An 18,263-nucleotide genomic window follows, 5' to 3' on the forward strand; every position below is an offset into this window, starting at 1 on the left:
TTTATTTCTCCCAGTTCTGGAGGCTGGATGTCTGAGATCATTGTTCCAACATGGACGGGCTCTGATGAAGGCCTTCTTCTGGGTTGTGGGCTGCCTACTTCTCCTCCTCACTGGTGGGAAGGGCACTAATCCTCTTGGGGAAGGTCCCACCCTCATGACCTCATCACCTCTCAAAGGCCCTGCCTCCCATTACCGTCACAATGGGCATTAGGTTTCAACATATGAGTTTTGGGGGGATACAGACATGCACCCTATAACAGTTAGTACATGTATTTTATCAAGCTAAGAAAGTACATATCAATGCCCATTTACTGACTTTTTTAAAAATCAGGAATGAGTATTGCATTTAGTTGAAGGCTTTTTCATGATCTATGGCGAGAGTCGTGATCTTCTTACAAGATTTATTAATATGATGAATTATATTAGTAGATTTTTTAGTCTTTCGTATCGAGTCATCCTTGTATTCCTGGAATGAACCCCTTTGGTCATGGTGTGCTATTAATGTATTGTGTGGATTTGTTTGTGAATATTGTATTTAGGATTTGTACCTTGATATTTGTAAGTAACATCAGTCTTTGGTTTTCTTTTATTGTGCTGACTCTATCAGGTTTAGGCATCGCTTTTGTAACCTACTTCTAAAAAAGAGAGTATTTGAAAATTTTCTGTACCTCCCTTCTGGAAAAATTTGGGTAGTAAGGTTTGGTGTTTGAGATTTGGCAGAATTCACCTGTAAAACCATTTGGGCCTGGAGCTTTTATCTGTGAGGCAAATCTTTGACAACTTTCTCTACTTCTATGGAAAATTGATCTGTGTATGCTTTCTAAAATAGTGGGTAAATTGTATTCTTTTCTGTGAAATTATGTATTTCACCCAATTTCAAATGTATTTGCACAGAATTATACAGAATAGTGTTTCCTGACTCCTCTTAAGGGGGGGGCACATATTTAAGGATATCATCATTAAGAAAATAAGAAGCATGTGAGCACTGTTCACTTACTGTGTTCATTGATCCCGAGTTATACAGCGAGGTTCTAGAAAGAGGAGCATATACTAATTGTAATGATGACAGCTACCATTTGTGAAATACTTGGTTCTGTATGTAGAGCTGCCCATTTAGTCCTCATTATGATACCGAGATGCGTAATCAGCATCTCATTTTAAGCATGGGATAATTTGGGGGACTTACTACTCACTCACCCAAGGTCACAAAACTAGGAAGGCTCATAACTGGGATTTGGATCGATTTGTATGGCTGTGAAGGCGGAGCTCCTTCTAAGAACACAGTAGATGAGGAGGACCAAGTAGAGACAGATTCTGGGAAGGGGGGGTCGGGATGAATGGAATGGCCACTCCACTCTAGACATCCACACCACTCTAGAGGACTGGTAGCACTTGGAGGGGCAGGGAGGACAGTCAGCCCAGTGATCAGGGTGGGCTGGCTGGCAGCAGGAGATAGCCCTGGCTACGGTAGGCAGGAACCCCAGAGCCTCACACGGTGAGAAGGGCACATGGAGGGTGGCAGGTCAGGGTGCCAGCTGGGGCTGGGGATGTGGCTGGCAAGGGGATAGCCAGGGACACTGGGGAGTTGAGGGAAGCATGTGCTTGTTTTCAATGGAGACTAGGTGAGGGAAGTTACATCAAGTTTCTGTGCACTAGGCTGGGACCCTGAAGGGAATAGTTGCCCCGGAGGGATCTCGGATGAACACATAGTGTTGAAAAGATGCCCCGCTGCCCTTGTGGTTGTCTGGAGACACTGGCTAGAACTGAGGACGCAGACAGCACTAGGTCTCTCACTCATCACTGAAGTTTGCAGACTGAGGAGAACGTGGACTGGGCAACGTGTGTGGTCTATGCCCGTGACCCATGGAATGATGTCAGTCTGTGAACCGGTCCTTGCCTTTTCTGACCAAGCAGCAGGAAGTTCTGGGTAGTGAACTGTGTCTTCCTGGAACTAGTCACAGCAGGCATTTCTTCTCCTTGTTTGCAGGATTTGCTCTCAAAGAGTGGTTTGGTTTCCTGAGCAACTACAGGTGGACCCTGGGTGCTCCGTCCTTGCCCCTGGAGGAGGCGTGTGAGGAAGACCATTCCGCGCAGACGAGGACACTCCTGCCTAGCCGTCAGGGCACCCGGCTCCCCGTTCAAGCCTTTATACCAAATCCCGTGTGCACTCTGCAGGTAGGTCACTTCCTTTCTCTGGGACCCAGCTTCCTCCCATGTGAAATAAAGACACTAGATCTGATGGACCCTTCTGGCTTTCAGATTCTGTGATTTAGGCAGTAAGGTGGATCAGATTCCTTTAAAGTGGCTTTCGGATCTCACAAATAATATTGCCCATTTCTTTTATGTTGTTGAAATGAAGGAACCCACTGGCAAACCTAAGAGGTTTGCGTTCAGGAATAGGGGGTTGATCACAGAGGAATCATGTTGCTGGACTAGATTACTGGTCTGCCGTGCTGTCTAGCCTTTACTCACACTTTCCCTTTTCATGTAGGACCATGGAACACACTGGCCACTTACAAGAGAGCAGAGTATCTTGATTTAGTAGAGAAATCCTTTGGCTAGGGAGAAGGGAGTACTGCTTTTCAGATGCATAGAATATATCCTGAAATGCCTCTAGGTGATTTCCCTGCTGCCTTGGGAATCGTAAATTCTGTAGCCAGGTCTCTTGTGTGGCTGTGGGTGCTTGGGGAAAAAAATTTTTTTTTTTTTTTTCTGGAAGTTACTGATTTGCACCTGTGTCCTGATCCCAGTCAATGTTCAGTGACACCCATTGTGCCCAGAGGAGGACAACAGTGTGAGGGTTAGGGGGTCGAACAATGGAGGCGGGAGCGTGGAGTCCAGGGTCGATGTGTTCCTGCTTTGCTTCCTGTCCAGGGTCAGGCTCTTCACCTTTCTTCATTATATCTCTGCCATCTGTGGTATTTCTAAAATAATGGGAGTGTAAGGATCAAGGGATAAAATACACTGAGAGTATTTTATATGGTGGATTGTATGTAACTGGTTGTTACTGTGAACGCAAAGCCCTCTGGCCCGCGTTCCGGGCACACAGATGGAAGTGGTCCATCAGACTGTGCCCTCAGTGAGTCTCTGATTCTCTGAGCCTTCTTTCCTTCATCAGGAGGTTGAGGGATTTGGATGAATTATCTACAGTCATAAGATGCTTTTCTTTTTAATATTTGTTTTAAAAATCGCTAGTAAAATAGCTACGGAAGGCACAGTTTGAGCAACGTCCTTGAAGGATGTGATTGTGTAGAGAGCCTGCTCTGTGTCACGGGAGAGAGGTTATTTGGGCGTAAACACCAAGGAACATGACGTAAGAGGACTGAACATCCTCGTCTACCATAAGCGAAATGTACGATGTGATGGGGTCGCTGCCAGAGGCACGAAAACTGAGCAGCTAGGTTCCGACTCCCATCCTGCCTCTTATTTTGAACAATGTGACCTTGGGCAAGAACAGAATGTTTCTCAGGCTCGGTTTTCCCGTCGGTGAAATGGGGAAAGTAAGTCCTGTGTCGAAGGGCTAGTGGGACGATCTGTTGTAATGTGTGCGAAGCCCATAGCCTATTGCCTGGCATGTGGTCAGCTCTGGGTGGTTGCCGTCATTCTCTATGTGACGTCTCTAGGAAGCAATGAGACATTGCAGGGCAGGGGTCGGGGTGGGGGGCAGATAGAGCTGTATCAGGATGAGGACTTGGGCCGCTGGTGCTGGAGGAGGTCATAGGCCTCCTGTGAGCCGTTCCTGACCCTGGAGAGGCAGGAGGGAACCAGTGTCAGGCAGTGGAAAAACTGGATATCAGGAAGATAAGTGCTGGGTCGCACGTGGAGAAGGGCACTTGGGATGTGTCTCTGAATACCTCACCTGAATTCCTGGATGCCCAACCGCCGTGCCTGTCCTACGAGGCCATCCCCATGCATAAGCCTGTGTGTTCCACCTCCAGCTGTTCTCAGGCTTACGGGAAAGGCATGTTCATATCAAGAATTTTAAACTGAAAATTGGGTGCAGGGACTTCTTTTTATTTATTTATTTGAGAGAGAGTGTGTGAAGAGAGAGCACGGGCAGATGGGGGCGGTGGGAGAAGGAGAAACAGTCTCTCTGTGGAGCAGGGAGCCTGATGTGGGGCTTGATCCCAGGACCCTGGGATCATGACCTGAACCAAAGGCAGATGCTTAATGACTGAGCCACCTGGGAGCCCAGGTAAAGGAACTTCTCCTTCTTCCCTTGCCGTGGTGGCATGTCCGTGAGCTATTGGACATTGTGCCCTGACCTTCAACTTGCATTTGCCAAGTGCATGGGCACCAGAAGGAATGCAGCGTTGTATGGGACGCTATCTGTGCACATCGGGACAGGCAGTCCCATGGGGGAGGTAGTGGCTCAGTACATGATTATAATTCTCTACAGGGTGCTGTGGAGGCTCTGGTGAAATGAATCACCCTCTTTTTTTTTTTTTTTTTTTTTTTTTAGGGTGCGTGTTCTTAATTATAACTGACCATGTTGCTCTTAAAAAAATGGTCGTGGCATCTCTCCAGGCCAGGGTCATCTCAGAGAGTAGTCGTGGAATGATTATCATGAAAGCATCAGATTGGGGCCTTTGGAATCTGATCTGTGTTCAGGTTCTCACTGCTGCCATCTCGCTGTGTGGCTGTGAGAAAATTATTAGCTGTGGGGACACCTGGGTGGCTCAGTCATTAAGCGTCTGCCTTGGGCTCAAGTCATCATCCCAGGGTCCTGGGATCGAGCCCCATATTGGGCTCCCTGCCCAGCGGGAAGCCTACTTCTCCCTCTCCCACTCCCCCTGCTTGTGTTCCTTCTCTCACTGTGTCTCTCTCTGTCAAATAGAAAAGTAAAAGATCTTAAAAACAAATTTTAAAAAATTATTAGCTGCAGAGGCTTAGCCACTTAATTTGCCTAGTAGCCTTTGTCGACCCCTCTGAACCCCTGTTTGCTGAGCTATGAACAGGGGCTGATAATACCATCCAACCCCTCTCTGGGTCTCTGGGAGCAGAGCAAACTCACAACCGTCCAGGGACGAGCACAGTGCGGGCACTTGAGGCCGCTGGGGGAGCATTTGCTTGAAGACAAGTGATCAGACCGTTGCTCGCTTCTCGTGCCCCCGCAAATGGGGACGAGGGGGTCCCTGCAGCACTCCCAGGAGGAGGAGGAGGCGTCATGGGTAGTAAGCCATCAGAAACGATCACTTCTTTGCTTGCGAGCTGTGCGTCCAGAAGCACGGGCTTTCCATGCACGTTGGACCGGGGGACTGGTTATCCTGAGATGAGCCAAGCACGAAACGTGCTCTTAAAGGGCAGATCCATTGTTTGGAGAAAAAAAAAGCGAAACAAAAACCGACCCACATATCACTTGATATCCAGTTATCGGTATGGCTGCTGCAAGACGGGTGAACTTCAGTAATTAAGGAAGACCACCACGGGGAGGAACAAACGAGGGGTGATTGATGAGAGCAGGCTGGGAGAAAGGGGATACTGTGGGCTTGTAGGGCTCAAAGGGACTCTTAAGGGTTATAATGTGGTTTGTGGAGTCTGTGATGATCCTGAAATGGAGTAACTTTTCTGATGATCACGCTCTCAAATTTGGGAGGTCCTGCACCCGGCGGTGGGGAGAGCTGTCTATGCATTGTGGCCTTGGTCTGAGATTTCAGCAAAAAGAATACCATACAGGGCAGCCTAGTAAAAATCAGCATCATGATCATTCATTAGAATGATGCAGGTATGCTATGTAGTTCAAGTGCACAGGTGACCAAGGAGAGCCCAGGAAGGTCTTGGGAAGCCCATCAGTGTGTGTCTTTGTCCTCTCTCCTCACCTAGTTTCTGGCATCTGAGCAGGTCTGCCCATGCTCCCCTGGGTACTGATTACTGGGTCCTTTCCTCCATTGGTACAAGCTCCTCGCTCTGGCACGTACATGCTGAAATGTGGCTCCCATGTCTATGTGTCTTCAGCTCCAGAAATCCCAGCTTCCCGTGAGTTCCTGGTCCCAGGCACACTCTCTGGAAGGAGCATCACATCAGACAGGCCAGCTTGGCACAGGGCAGCCCAGAGAGTTGTAACCTGGGAGCAGGAGGGGGCTGCTGGCCCCCTAGGGCGGCTCTGGCTGCCCAGAGGCCACTTGTGGCTGAAGGTGCTGGGCTCTGAGCCTCGAAGCACAGCTGCACAGGTGTCCCCCAGCCGTGGTTACAGCAGACTCCCAGCGAGGAGGCGTCTGCATGAGTCCTCTGTGGGAATTCTGTCAGGGAGCCCAGGGCAGAGACAGGACAGGCTCAGTCTGAGGTCCTCTTCAGACATTCTGATGCTACAAACCAACTCCTAAGTGAAATCTTTCAGGATAAATGTAATCATGCTCTATACAAGAGAGGCTTTTCTGGAAAAGAAAATGTGTGAATGAAGATGGGCTGCTGTGAGTTTCACATAGGCTCATAAGCATTTTCCACATTTTTGCTAATGGCCACTCTTTGATTTTTGGATGAGGTTGATATTTTTTATTGTGGTACAATATACGTTGTGTAAAATTTGCCATTTTCACCCTTTTTTGGTTGCACAGTTCAGTGTCATTCAGCACGCTCACGCTGGTGGGCAGCCATCACCACCGTCCGTCCCATCGCTGCTTCATCTTCCCCAGCAGTCATTTATCTCCCCAAACTGAAACCACCCGTGGATCACAGACTCCCCATTCTCCCTCCCAGCCCCTAGCACACACCACACCACTTTCCGTCTCACTGATCTTGATGACTCTAAGTACCTCGTATAAGTGGAATCAGACAGTGTTTGTCCTTTTGTGACCGGCTGACTTCACTCAGCACGATGTCCTTAAGGTTCCTCGTGTTCTAGCAGGTGTCAGAACGCCCTTCCTGTTTAAGGCGGAGCAGTATCTGGATTATCGATATCCAGATTATCACGCGTGGAGACCACGTTGCTTCACCTAGCCATCCACCAGCGGGTGTGTGGGTGGTTTCCACCTTACGACTATTCTGAATAATGCTAGCAGCCCTTCTCTCTTAAAGGACAGATGAGCTTGTTTTCCCCTTAGAATCATCGAGAAGTTGTCTTACTAATGAAAAGGACCTTTAAGAATTGATTAATCCAATCTCTTCGTTTCATAGAGGGAAAATTCAGTGAGGACAAGTGAACACTTTGGACTCATGTCCGTTTCTCTATCCTAGACCTACCTAAAACCGTGAGAATGTTGGCAGTGACAACAACGTGACCTTTAATCCCGAAGAGTGTTGTCGGCTTGGAAAGAATTACACGGACCGAACTTTTTGCTTAGGACTTTTTGGTCCCAACATACATATTGAACATTCCAAAGAGTTCTTATTTACGTGGGTGTATCTGTTTATATTTATTATATTTGAATTAAAAAGTGGCAGATTTTTAAGGTATTTATTAACTCATTAAAAATACGTTTACAAAAAGTAACTGCGTCTGCCAAAACAAGCTGATTTGGGGGAGAGTGGCCTGTTTCAGATTTCGGCTAGCATCTCCTGTGCCTGTTCTGATAAAGATGGCTGGATTCTCGTATGTATTTCTGTGTTCACCTTTTTGTGGAGCGTTGTTTTAGAGGAAGCACAAAAAGAAAATCTGGCTCGCACAGTTACGTAGTCAGAGAAGAATTCTTCAGTGCCCCTTCAGAAAGCTGTCAATATTCTTCTTTGATCCTACACCCAAAACTGGCAAGGGGTAGTTTCTTAAAGGTTAGTTGCAACAAGGGACCTGAAGCTGACTCACAGAACACTTCATTCTCTGATACGATCAGATATTTCCGCTTCTTTTGTACGTTAGATCCTTGCCTCTGTGTGATTTCGTGACCTCACTGATCGCGGAGTGGTTCAGAGCTTCTAAACGCTGACACACCGCATTATATCCGATCAGAAGAGCCTGTTGGCCAGTGTCTGTCCCCATCTGATCAGGAAAGTCTCTGCTGAGAAGCGGTCATGCTCACGGGGGTGGGTACAAGTGTTCGAAATTCTCACTTCCACTTGGAAGCTCAAATTTTATCATTGGCAACCAAGGCTGTCATTGTTTACCTTGACGTGGTCAGGTCACTTTGTTCTCTTTTGGGAAGATGTCGGTCATACGCTCAAACTGTGTGCTTGTTGTTTGTGTATCATTTCTTCTTCAGTGCTGCACAGGAAAAGCAGCATAGGGTGACTTGCGCCTTAAACAGCGCACACGTGCTTTTCTTCCAACGGCCGTTGTCCTCCAGTCGGCAGGAGACAGGCTGTTTGCATACTTTATCCTTTCGTCACACGGGATCCCAAAAAAGTCCATCATCCAGGGCTGAGACAGAATAAAAGCAGCAATTTGTACCACTCCATCAAAGCCACTCTTGAGTGACAGTGACATTTTCATTTTTCCTGCAAGTGTGTGGTGAGGGATACAGTGACCGCTAGTTTCTTCTGCTGTCCCTGCCTTGATGTGTGGCAGAGGCCCGCAGCATAAGCCCCTTTGCCTTCGCACCATTGACATCGGAAAAGGAGAATAATGCTTCAGGGTTAGAAAAATAGTCAGGCCTCCTGTATGCCCTAAAGGGGCTTTGGGGGCCCCTGAAAGGTTCACACCATGATTTGTAAATTGCTGACACCAGCCATGTCATCAGGTCCTGAGTCAGCTGTGATCCTAGAAGGAAAAGACATGGTCAGGAGTCTGCCCCCAAGTCCTCCTCGGCATGCGGCGACTTTGTCGTCACCGCACAAACATGCTCACAGCCTTCCTGGGGATGGAGCCAGCCCTGCAAAGGCAGAGCTGGGGGTTGAGTTTCCGAAACCACGTCCTGGTGGTTATGTGAAAACTGTTTGGCGTTTTAAACTCCCATCTCCTCCTCGACATTGAAATTTAATATCATGCAATTGACACCATGATGATGTCAGGCTTTTGGGTCATGACTCCATGTGTTGGCAGCATGGCTTGGAGCTTCTCCTAGATGACTGGAGCTTCTCCTAGAAAATCACTGTCTCAGAGCCAAAGCAAAGGAGCAGTGCGTTAGTCCAGAAGATCACACATGAATCTTCGTCGTCCTGGCTTCGACACACCTCATCATGCTGGAATACTATATCCTGTGAAGCTAGAATGAAATGCATTTCTATTATGGTGTTTGCCCCGCACTGGGTCTAACAGCTCCCATCCCTCTCCTTCATTTGCAGCAATGGAAGAGTTAATTGTTGAACTCCGTCTCTTTCTTGAGCTCCTGGACCACGAATACCTAACGACAACTGTCAGGGAGAAGAAGGCAGTGATCACAGACATCCTGCTGAGGATACAGTCGTCCAAAGGTGCGTCTGCTTTTTTGTCTTCCAGTCTCCTTCTGTCTCTAAACCATCCTTAATCCACCATCTTTCTCAGACACATTTGTTTGCTCGTTATTGTTTATTCATCACACTGTCCCTGGGCGTGTCCCTGTGTGCCAGTGCTGGTGGTCTCCAGCCGCAGGAAGGCAAAGCCTTTTGGGAGCTGATGGACTTAGTGGGAGACTGTATTCCAGGAACTTCATCTCTGTTCACTCCTCTCCCCACCCCACTGCGCCCGGAACTTCTGCCTTGGAGGGACATTCTGCAGGGGGCGTGGTAGAGGAGAGGACAGAAAATGGCTCCAAATAGTGCCTGACCCATGGTAAGCCTGCAGGTACCACAATGGTTCCTTTCTCCCGTTGCTCCTATTAGTAGAGGGGGCACCCCTTCCCTTTGCTCGGCTATCACCCACCGTTGGTCCAAATGCGCCACGGCGCTCAGGCCTCTGGCCTCAGGAGTTGTGTTGGCTCTCCCTGGTGCCTTGTCCTCTTCCTCTGCTCACTGGGTTCCCACCCTCTGTCTCTCCACACATGCCTTCCGATGCTTTCCAACTCACTTATTCTCCTCTGAGTTCATGAGCCTTGAGCCCGTCTGCTGCATGTTTTTCGTGGTAGAATTCCCATTTGTCCTCTTTTTCCTTCTCTCCTTTTTTACCGTGCCCACTTCTGTGCCCGAAATCCCCCCGTTTTTCTGGCGGTCAGGCTCTGTGCCTTCCTAGCCCATTCCCTGGCTGCGCCTCTTGCGTGACCCAGGACAGGTGACTGTTTTTGCGAGGTGGTCCTTGTGGGTCTTCCTGGGGTGTGGGGGGTGGCTGGCCTGGAAGGAGTCCCGCACCCAGATTAAACTGGTTCCTTCCTTTCCTGCCTTTGTTGCCACAGTACTCAGCCCATCATGCTTCCTAAATCACTTGGGTATAAACTTGTCTTCCTAGCTTGAACACAGCTGTGCCAAGAGCTCAAGCTTAAGCTAGCGGGACACACACGGCGCCCATGTGTCCCAGTATCTGACTTCAGGAGGGCTCCTGATACAAACATAAGGCTCCCTGGGGCCACGCCCATGCCTGGGTCCACAGATAAGTACTGACCTGAGCAGAAGTTGAGGCCGAGCAGCTCACCTTTGCGAGGCGTTGGAGGAACCCAGGCTTCAGTGCCAGCTCCACCGTTTCCACCTGCAAATGCTTTGATTAGTTCTGTAACCTCTTTTCTTCTTCCCAGCCACAGATCCCCCACCTAGAGAAGAATAACAGGATTGTTGTAGAGGCTTGAAGGAGACAGATGTTTGCCCAGCGTTCACAGTGGGGCCAAGGGAGGGGCAGCAGCCAGGGACACTGTCTGCACCTTCCTCCTCCTCACCTTCTCTGGTTTTGGTCGATGTTTCCAGGTTTCGACGTGAAGGACCATGCTCAGAGACAAGAGACCCCCAACAGCCTGCCAGCACCTCCCCAGATGCCTTTGCCAGAGATCCCCCAGCCGTGGCTGGTGAGTTCGCAGTCCTGCCATTGCAGCCGCTGGGCCCCTGAGCCACTCGGGGCTCTGGCAGGTGGTAACAGCCCAGATCTGGAGGAAAGGAGGCCTTGCCTTGCCAGAGACTCTCCTTTGGGTGGGTTTCTAGGGCTGCTGGTACCAGCCAAGCGGGAGGCTGGTGTCTCCTTGGAAATGGCTGGAGCTACGGATTCACAGAAATCTGTTCTCAAGTCAGAGCTTTTCTTTTTCGATCAGAGGCTTTAGCAGGCACGACAGTGGTGTAGAACGTGGGGACTTGACCCTTTCTCTGGGCTGACTCTGGATTTGAATACTGTAGTCGACATCTTTAATCTTCATTGTTCTGTTCCTTCTGGGATAAAACAGATGTGTGCATTCCAGGAATGCGTATTTTATGTGAGTTCTTCACCGCCTTTGCGGTTTTGGGATGTTCACGTGTGCTGTTCAGCTTCTCCTGCCTTTGGCTGTTGGCTCATTTGCTTCCTCAGGAAAATTTGACTTTCATTCAGAATCAGAACAAACTCAGTGACTTGGCAGTTCTCTTTGTAACGTTTGCTTTCTGCATAAGTCATTTTTTTAAAAGATTTATTTATTAGAGAGAGAGCACCACATGAGAGAGGGAGAGAGAGAGAACTAGCAAGCGCAGGGTCAGGGGGCAGAGGGAGTAGGAGAAGCAGGCTCCCCGCTGATCAGGGAGCCCAATGTGGGGCTCCATCCCAGGACCCCGGTTCGCGACCTGAGCTGAAGGCAGACGCTTCACCAACTGAGCCCCCCAGGCATCCCCTGTATGAGTCATTTCTTCATCTCACCACCGGGACAAAGACTGCAGGAGAGCCAGCCTGGGTTCCATTTACCCCTGGCTCTCCCTGCACTGCAGCACAGTGGCTGATGTCCAGAGATGCCTGTTAATTACCATTTTAGAGGGGGACAGAAGACATTAGTGCTCACAGGTCACTACCGCGTATTACACACCGCACTCATTACTTTTTCCCTTGTAATTTCACTGAATCCTCACGGCTTGAACTCAGAGAGCCTGTCCATGTGAAGAGTACACACACCCAGTTTCCAGACAAGGAAATTTATGATCCATGAATATATGTGATTTGTTCAAGATCAGATGCTAGGCAGGAAAAGGCAGAAATTGTCATGGTTCTTTGGGTTCAAATGCAGCCGTTTCTCCATAATACTACTTGGGCGGTGTGGCCGCAAAGCCAAGGCAGGCCCAGCCTGCAGATCAGGAAAGGTTGTGTCAGGAACTGGCAGCCTGCCCCTGAGCTGGGGTCCAGGGAGGCGGCGGGACACCGAGCATAGCCGTCGCCAGCACCAGCTCTGCCACGTCCTTGAATGACGGTGCCTGATGTCCACAGTGTCTCTGGCTGCAGACGCCAAAGTTCCCAAGAGACTGTTCCAGTGGTGCCCGTGCGACGGGATAACCGGGAAGACCTTGAGAGCTTAGAGCCGGGGCCTTGTGGCTCTGTGTCCTGTGCGAGAATGGGCTGCTGTGGAGCAGAGCAGGGCCTCTCCAGCTTTGACGGTCCCCAAGTCCCCAGGGATCTGCTGAAAGGAACTTTCCGCACTACTAGGGCTGCATGGGGCCATAAGTGCTGCATTTTCAACAAGATCACCATAGAAAACTGGGGAGAAGCCCTGAAAGGCATAAAAGCCATCTCTGTTTCCTTCTTGCTGGGAGAGCCACCAACTTCCTTCACCTGTGCAGAGCCGGGGCCAGGCCATGGACCTCCAGTCTACGTGGAGATGTGCTGGGAGTGCCTCGGGCACACTAGGCTTGAAAGGCTGGGGATGAGGAATAGGAGACCTTCACTGTTTATCTGTTGTTTTATACATTTAATCTTTCTGCAATTGAGAGTATACTGAATGCAGAATTTTTGTGTGCTGTTTTTATCTTAACGTTATTTGTTATATTTTTTTCCTCTTTATAAGGTTCTTTTTCATTATTTTCCTTTTTTTAACTCATCCTGTTTGTTACGGGAATTGACTTGATTGACTTTCAGTTTTTCCATGTGTTATTTGTTGTTTTATTATTAGCATTTTAAACTTTTTAATCTTTTTAAGATTTTGTCTATTTGAGGGAGAGAGAGTTCACGAGCAAGAAGGAGGGGCAGAGGGAGAAGGAGAAGCAGACCCTACTGAGCAGGGAGCCCAGTGCGGGACTTGATCCCAGAACCCCGGGATCATGACCTGAGCCATAGGCAGACACTTAACCAACTGAGTCACCCAGGTGCCCCTCTTTTCTATTTTTTTTCATATTTTATTTTTATGTAATTTCTATATTCCACATGGGGCTTGATACTCACAACACCGAGATGAAGAGTCACACGCTCTACCCAGTGAGCCAGCCAGGTGCCCCTTGGCTGAAGCTTTCTAAAGAGGGTCATCTCGGGGATTTATCACCTCTCCTTTTGCACTCATTATTTCGCTGGTTTATTTATGTAATAGCTAATCAAGTTAATGGAAGTAACTATAGTAGTGAGTACAAGCATTTACAGAATGAGGCTGAGCCTTGGTAAATGACTAGCTCAGCTCGGGGGACTCTGTGAGGGGCACTCAGGAGGGGAGCCTTTCGTGGATCGTGAATGTTTAACAGTTTGTGGACATCCATCAGGGCTCTCTGCAGAGGAAACAAAGAACATCTGTCCCTTTTGCAAGTCAGGGAAGCAGAGACTGGTGATGATGCTTCTACTGTATTTGAGAGTTTTCACTGAATTCGTTATTCAGCAAGTAAGGTGGACATTGGGTAGATTCACTTTGCTGCTGGCAGATTGGCTGGGGCCGCTCGGTCATCTGTCCGCAGGTTAACTTTCAGGTGAATTTGCGTGTGCTGGGCTGGAGATGGCATGGCCAGGCATGGAGGGCCCACGAAGGAAGACACGGGCTGCCTGGAGTGGGGCATGGGGCTCTGGGTGCTGGGGGCTGGAATTCGGGCAGGGTCTGCCCACGAGGCTGCAGGGGCCAGTCATGAGGGCCCCGTGGGATGTCCCAGCAACACCGCTGATAATGGCAGAAGGATGGAAGATGAACGACACTCCCAGCAGGCCTTCTCCATTTGAACCGCTCTTCCCTGTTGCCTCATCTGTGGCACACGACAGAACGCAGGCTGCCGTTTCTCACTCGAATTGGCGTTGCAGACTCTAGAAGATGAGTTATCTTTGAGCTTTTTATCCCTTTCGGTGCCCAGCAGGGCTTCATGCAACCACCCCTAACCATCTTCTTCCATTCCTCTTCCCCGAGGGATCCCTGAGATCTGTTCCTCTTGGTAGCTGAGGCTCTACATCCTCAGATCTAATAGCGGGACCTCATTTTCACATTCTTTTAATTAAACTAAATGTTCACCTGTTGGAGATGGTGTTTGTTTCTATGCTTCCTTGGATTCCTCGAGTTGTGCGGTGGAAAATGACCGACCTCTTGTCAAGGGCGGGGAGCACGTCCAAACGTCTGTCTTGTAACGTTGATGATGCCTCCATGTGCGGAGAGCACGTTAGACTGTTTTTTCTCTGTCCGGGCCTGGGAGTGAATGTGGTGACAGCCGAGGGTGTCCCAGGAGACCCGGTGGCCCTTCAGCGAGGCCAGCAGATCTTACTCAAGTGTCCATGGGAACGTGCGGCAGGGGATGCTGTGTGTGTGTTCACAACTTCTCCCAAATCCTGGAAACCGGGCGGGCTACGCGACATGTTGGACCGTCTGGTTGAGCTCCCTCACTTTCCGACGGGAGACTGGACTAGGCCCAGATACGCATGTGTTTCATCAGAGCCTGCCTGGGAATGGTTCATTTTGTTTCCCACTGAGAGTGCGCGGCCATCCTGCTGCTATTCTCTGTGTAGAGCATGGGTGTGGAGCATGTGTGAGTGGCGGCTGCCTCCCTGGGAAATGGATCCCGTCTGTGTGGATGTTCCTGCTGGCCAGTGCCCACACTCAGGCAGCCGTTTCCCAGGGGCCCAGATGCCCACAGCACCTGTCATGCCTCCTCCTTCCCCCTCTTCTCAGAACAGCACAGAACCCCGATCAGGAGTCTCTCAGATCTTTGTGGTTGAGTGAAGGGAGCAATGGGACCCCTTCTGGGATTCCACATCGGCATGCTACCCCATCGAGGCACGTAGCAATACTTTTATTCGATCATTTAGTGGCAGGGCGTTACACGGTGTTCAGATGGGGTGTGGGAGAGCAACTAAGCTCTTTGATAGTATAGGGCCAGAGTTTATTACATAAATGTGATCGTTTCTTATGTCAGCAGATAATAATGAAGGTTTTTTTTTAATTGTGGTAAGATATTCATGATATAAGCTTTACCATTTTAACCACTGCCGGCTGTCCCGTTGGGTGGCGGCAAGAGCTTTCAGAGTGTTGTGCAGACATCTCCACCCCCGTCTCCAGACCTTTTCCATCTTCCCCCGTTGGAACTCCGTCCCCATGAGCACTACCCCCCATCCCACCACCCGCATCCACTCTGCTTCCTGCCTCTGTCCCTGGAACTGTGAACGTGCCGTCTGCCCACTCCTGCCCTCGCACACTGCCTGACCAAGACCTTCTTTTTTTTTTTTAAGATTTTATTTATTTATTTGACAGAGAGAGATCACAAGTAGGCAGAGAGGCAGGCAGAGAGAGAGGAGGAAGCAGGCTCCCTGCTGAGCAGAGAGCCTGATGCGGGGCTCGATCCCAGGACCCTGGGATCACGACCTGAGCCGAAGGCAGAGGCTTAACCCACTGAGCCACCCAGGCGCCCCCTGACCGAGACCTTCTAAAGCACGTTCACGGCAACCGCGTTCTGTCTGATAGATGAGCTTATGGGGTTATTCGAGATGATATGACAAAATCAAGCATTGTCCCAGTTGCAAAGTTGAGACAAAAGCCCAATTTTTAAGACAAGAAAACCGTTTGTGTCCTGGTGGAATCAGATGGCGATCCTCTGAGTGAACATGAATCATTTGTTCTTTTTTTTTTTTCCTCTTCTTTCTGAGGAGTTCAGTCTCTTGGGTAATTCCTGCGGCATCTTTTAAAGATTTAATCTGTGGCTGCACTCCAGATACGTCTCCTGTGGACACTCCCATTGGGCTGTTGGCCTTCCTGGCAGCTGCCTTCCTGCTGATGGAGGCGGGAGATGACCCAGCCCCATGGGGCTCCATTCCGTGTGCATGAACGAAGCCAGAGGGAGCTTGACAATGCGGTTCACTGCCTTCTCTTGATGCACATGCCCTGTAGAATGCAAGTTGAGTAGTGAGAGGAATGGAGCAAGGCATAATTTGGATAAAAACTTTTATTTTGCCAGGAAAAGTGCTCAGGATTCGTGCTATTTAGGACTGAACCTCTTTTGCAGTGGAGACTGTAAAATTCTGTTGCTCCACTCATGAGGCTCACCCAGAGACATGGACACCTCCCTAACAAGGCCTGGCCACAGAGGAGGTTCGGACTCACAAATGGGGGCCCGCCGAGCTTCTGAAGTCTCTGTGTCAGTGATGGAACAGATCTGGACCCTGAGCTCTGATTCTCTGGATTCTGATTATGTTATTCTTAATGGAGTTCTGTCCATGTAGGCACAACAGTCCGGTACCCACTGTCTACGCAGAATTCAGGTCCGAAAGTGATTCGATCCTGGGCTGATACTTTCCTCTGCTAGAATCAGGGCTCTTTGTTTATTGGTGATTCTGGTGCAGAGGCTGAGTGATGGCTGGGGGAGGAGGGGGCGGTGGAGGAACAGATGCCCGTGGCGACAGAGAGGGAGCCGTGAAGAGCATGGGGCACGAGGAATGCTTGCTTTCCTGAAGAGCAGGAGGGAATGATGGTGGAGGACACACAAGCATGCGGGTTAGACCCAGTGGGCTCAGGGGGCTGGCTGGCTCCCTTCTGGAGTGGGTAGAGCAGGGGCAGCACAGTCCCGTCATGACACAGAAATGCAGTGCGTGCCGTTCCCCAGGCTCCAGCTCTGCGCCCAGGCCACTCGGGCAGACTTCCGGCTCCTCCTGTGGTCAGCCCATCACACATGCGCACGTGGGAACCTGTCGGGGCCGCTCACCTCCTGGGCTTCTGTTCCCTCCTTTGTAAGATCTATCAAACTGCCAACATCTCAGTGTTAATTCTGAGCAGGAGAAAAATTTCTCTAAAGCATCCCAGGGCAGCATCTGCCACATGCAGGCAAACCGGAAACATTAGGAATCATTGTTCGAGTGCTCAAATAGTCACGATAACAATGATAACTATGTCTCTGCCATATAATTATATAAACATAGCATTTATTATTAGCAATGGGAAAAAAATTTATTATTAGCAATGGGAAAATGTCAGGCTTCTCCTTAAATCAGCAAAGGCAAATTCTAATGGGCTTTTTTTCCCCCAAAAGTTGGGAATTCAGTTATGGCCAAGCCAGCCTATAGGTTGTGTTCCTACCCAGTTGTAGGTATGGGCTTCTCTAGTGAGACACGGACCCCTGGGAGGAGAAGCTTCCCTAAAGTAGAGTTATTGCCACTGACAGCCTAATCTGTCAGAGAAGCATTCCAGTGTACTTGACCTTGCCTAGTGCCTGGCACTGGGCTGCTCCCATCTCTCATGTCTGGAGCACGGCCGAGCCACCAGCAGCCCTTCCTCAGGAGGACAGTCTCTCACGTTTCTTCTCTAGTCTCCTCCGAGGCTATGTGGTTGGAGTGATTTGTGGGAACCAGCGCAGGAAACAGGTGATGGGGGCAGGATGGCAGTCAGGGTCCGTGCACAGACTCGCTGTCTTCTGGTGCTGAGGGGAGGCACGCGATCCAGCAGGAGGGGTGCCACGCTAGTGCGTGGTGTCATCAGTAGAGGGACACCGCAGCCCCTTGCCCCAGCCAGTGGCCATCATGTCATTACCGTTCAACGAGTCCCCGACATCAGCTCTCATGAAGGTCTTGTGACTGGTCAAGTTGGCGTAGCCTGCTGACCTGCGACTTGTTAAGAACTGCAGCATCAGAATCTCGGCACAGGGCTGGGCGTCAGAAGCACCCTCATTTCCAGTGAGGACGCTGGGGCCCAGAGTTACGGGGAGGTCGCTCTGGCCCCGGGTCGGTGTGGGGATTCGAGCTTCGCTTTTTCGTGCTGCGCTCACGCTTCCTGCCCATGCTCTGCTTTCTCGGGTTTTCCATGACCCCTTTTGGAAATCTGTCTTCCATGTTTTTGTACTTTTAAAAAACTCCTGTTGGGGTGCCTGGGTGGCTCAGTGGGTTAAGCCGCTGCCTTCGGCTCAGGTCGTGATCTCAGAGTCCTGAGATCGAGCCCCGCATCGGGCTCTCTGCTCAGCAGGGAGCCTGCTTCCTCCTCTCTCTCTGCCTGCCTCTCTGCCTGCTTGTGATCTGTCAAATAAATAAATAAATAAAATCTTTAAAAAAAAAAAAAAAAACTCCTGTTGATGGTGATTTCAGTGAATTCCTACCTATCGCAAAGGCTCTGAAGGAAGTTTCTCCTTTGAAAGAAATGGTACTAACAGTTCGGGGACCTTTTTTTATCCTGCCC

General features: G+C 49.7%; 1 protein-coding gene across 6 annotated transcripts in view; it reads left to right on the forward strand.

The window, feature by feature from the left end:
• The window catches only part of AFAP1 (actin filament associated protein 1), a 135,056-nt gene that overhangs the window by 50,308 nt on the left and 66,485 nt on the right, over nt 1–18,263 (forward strand). For 5 of the 6 annotated variants that reach the window (XM_047718777.1, XM_047718775.1, XM_047718779.1 and 2 more), the window contains 3 exons: nt 1,988–2,175; nt 9,154–9,282; nt 10,678–10,775. In XM_047718777.1, the coding sequence (XP_047574733.1) occupies nt 9,156–9,282; nt 10,678–10,775 (225 nt within the window). In that variant the 5' untranslated portion in view covers nt 1,988–2,175; nt 9,154–9,155. The remainder of the gene's footprint in view (nt 1–1,987; nt 2,176–9,153; nt 9,283–10,677; nt 10,776–18,263) is intronic. The other variant, XM_047718780.1, reaches the window with a different exon arrangement.

Source organism: Lutra lutra, chromosome 2 (genome assembly GCF_902655055.1).
Source record: "Lutra lutra chromosome 2, mLutLut1.2, whole genome shotgun sequence".
NCBI classification, from domain to species: domain Eukaryota; kingdom Metazoa; phylum Chordata; class Mammalia; order Carnivora; family Mustelidae; genus Lutra; species Lutra lutra.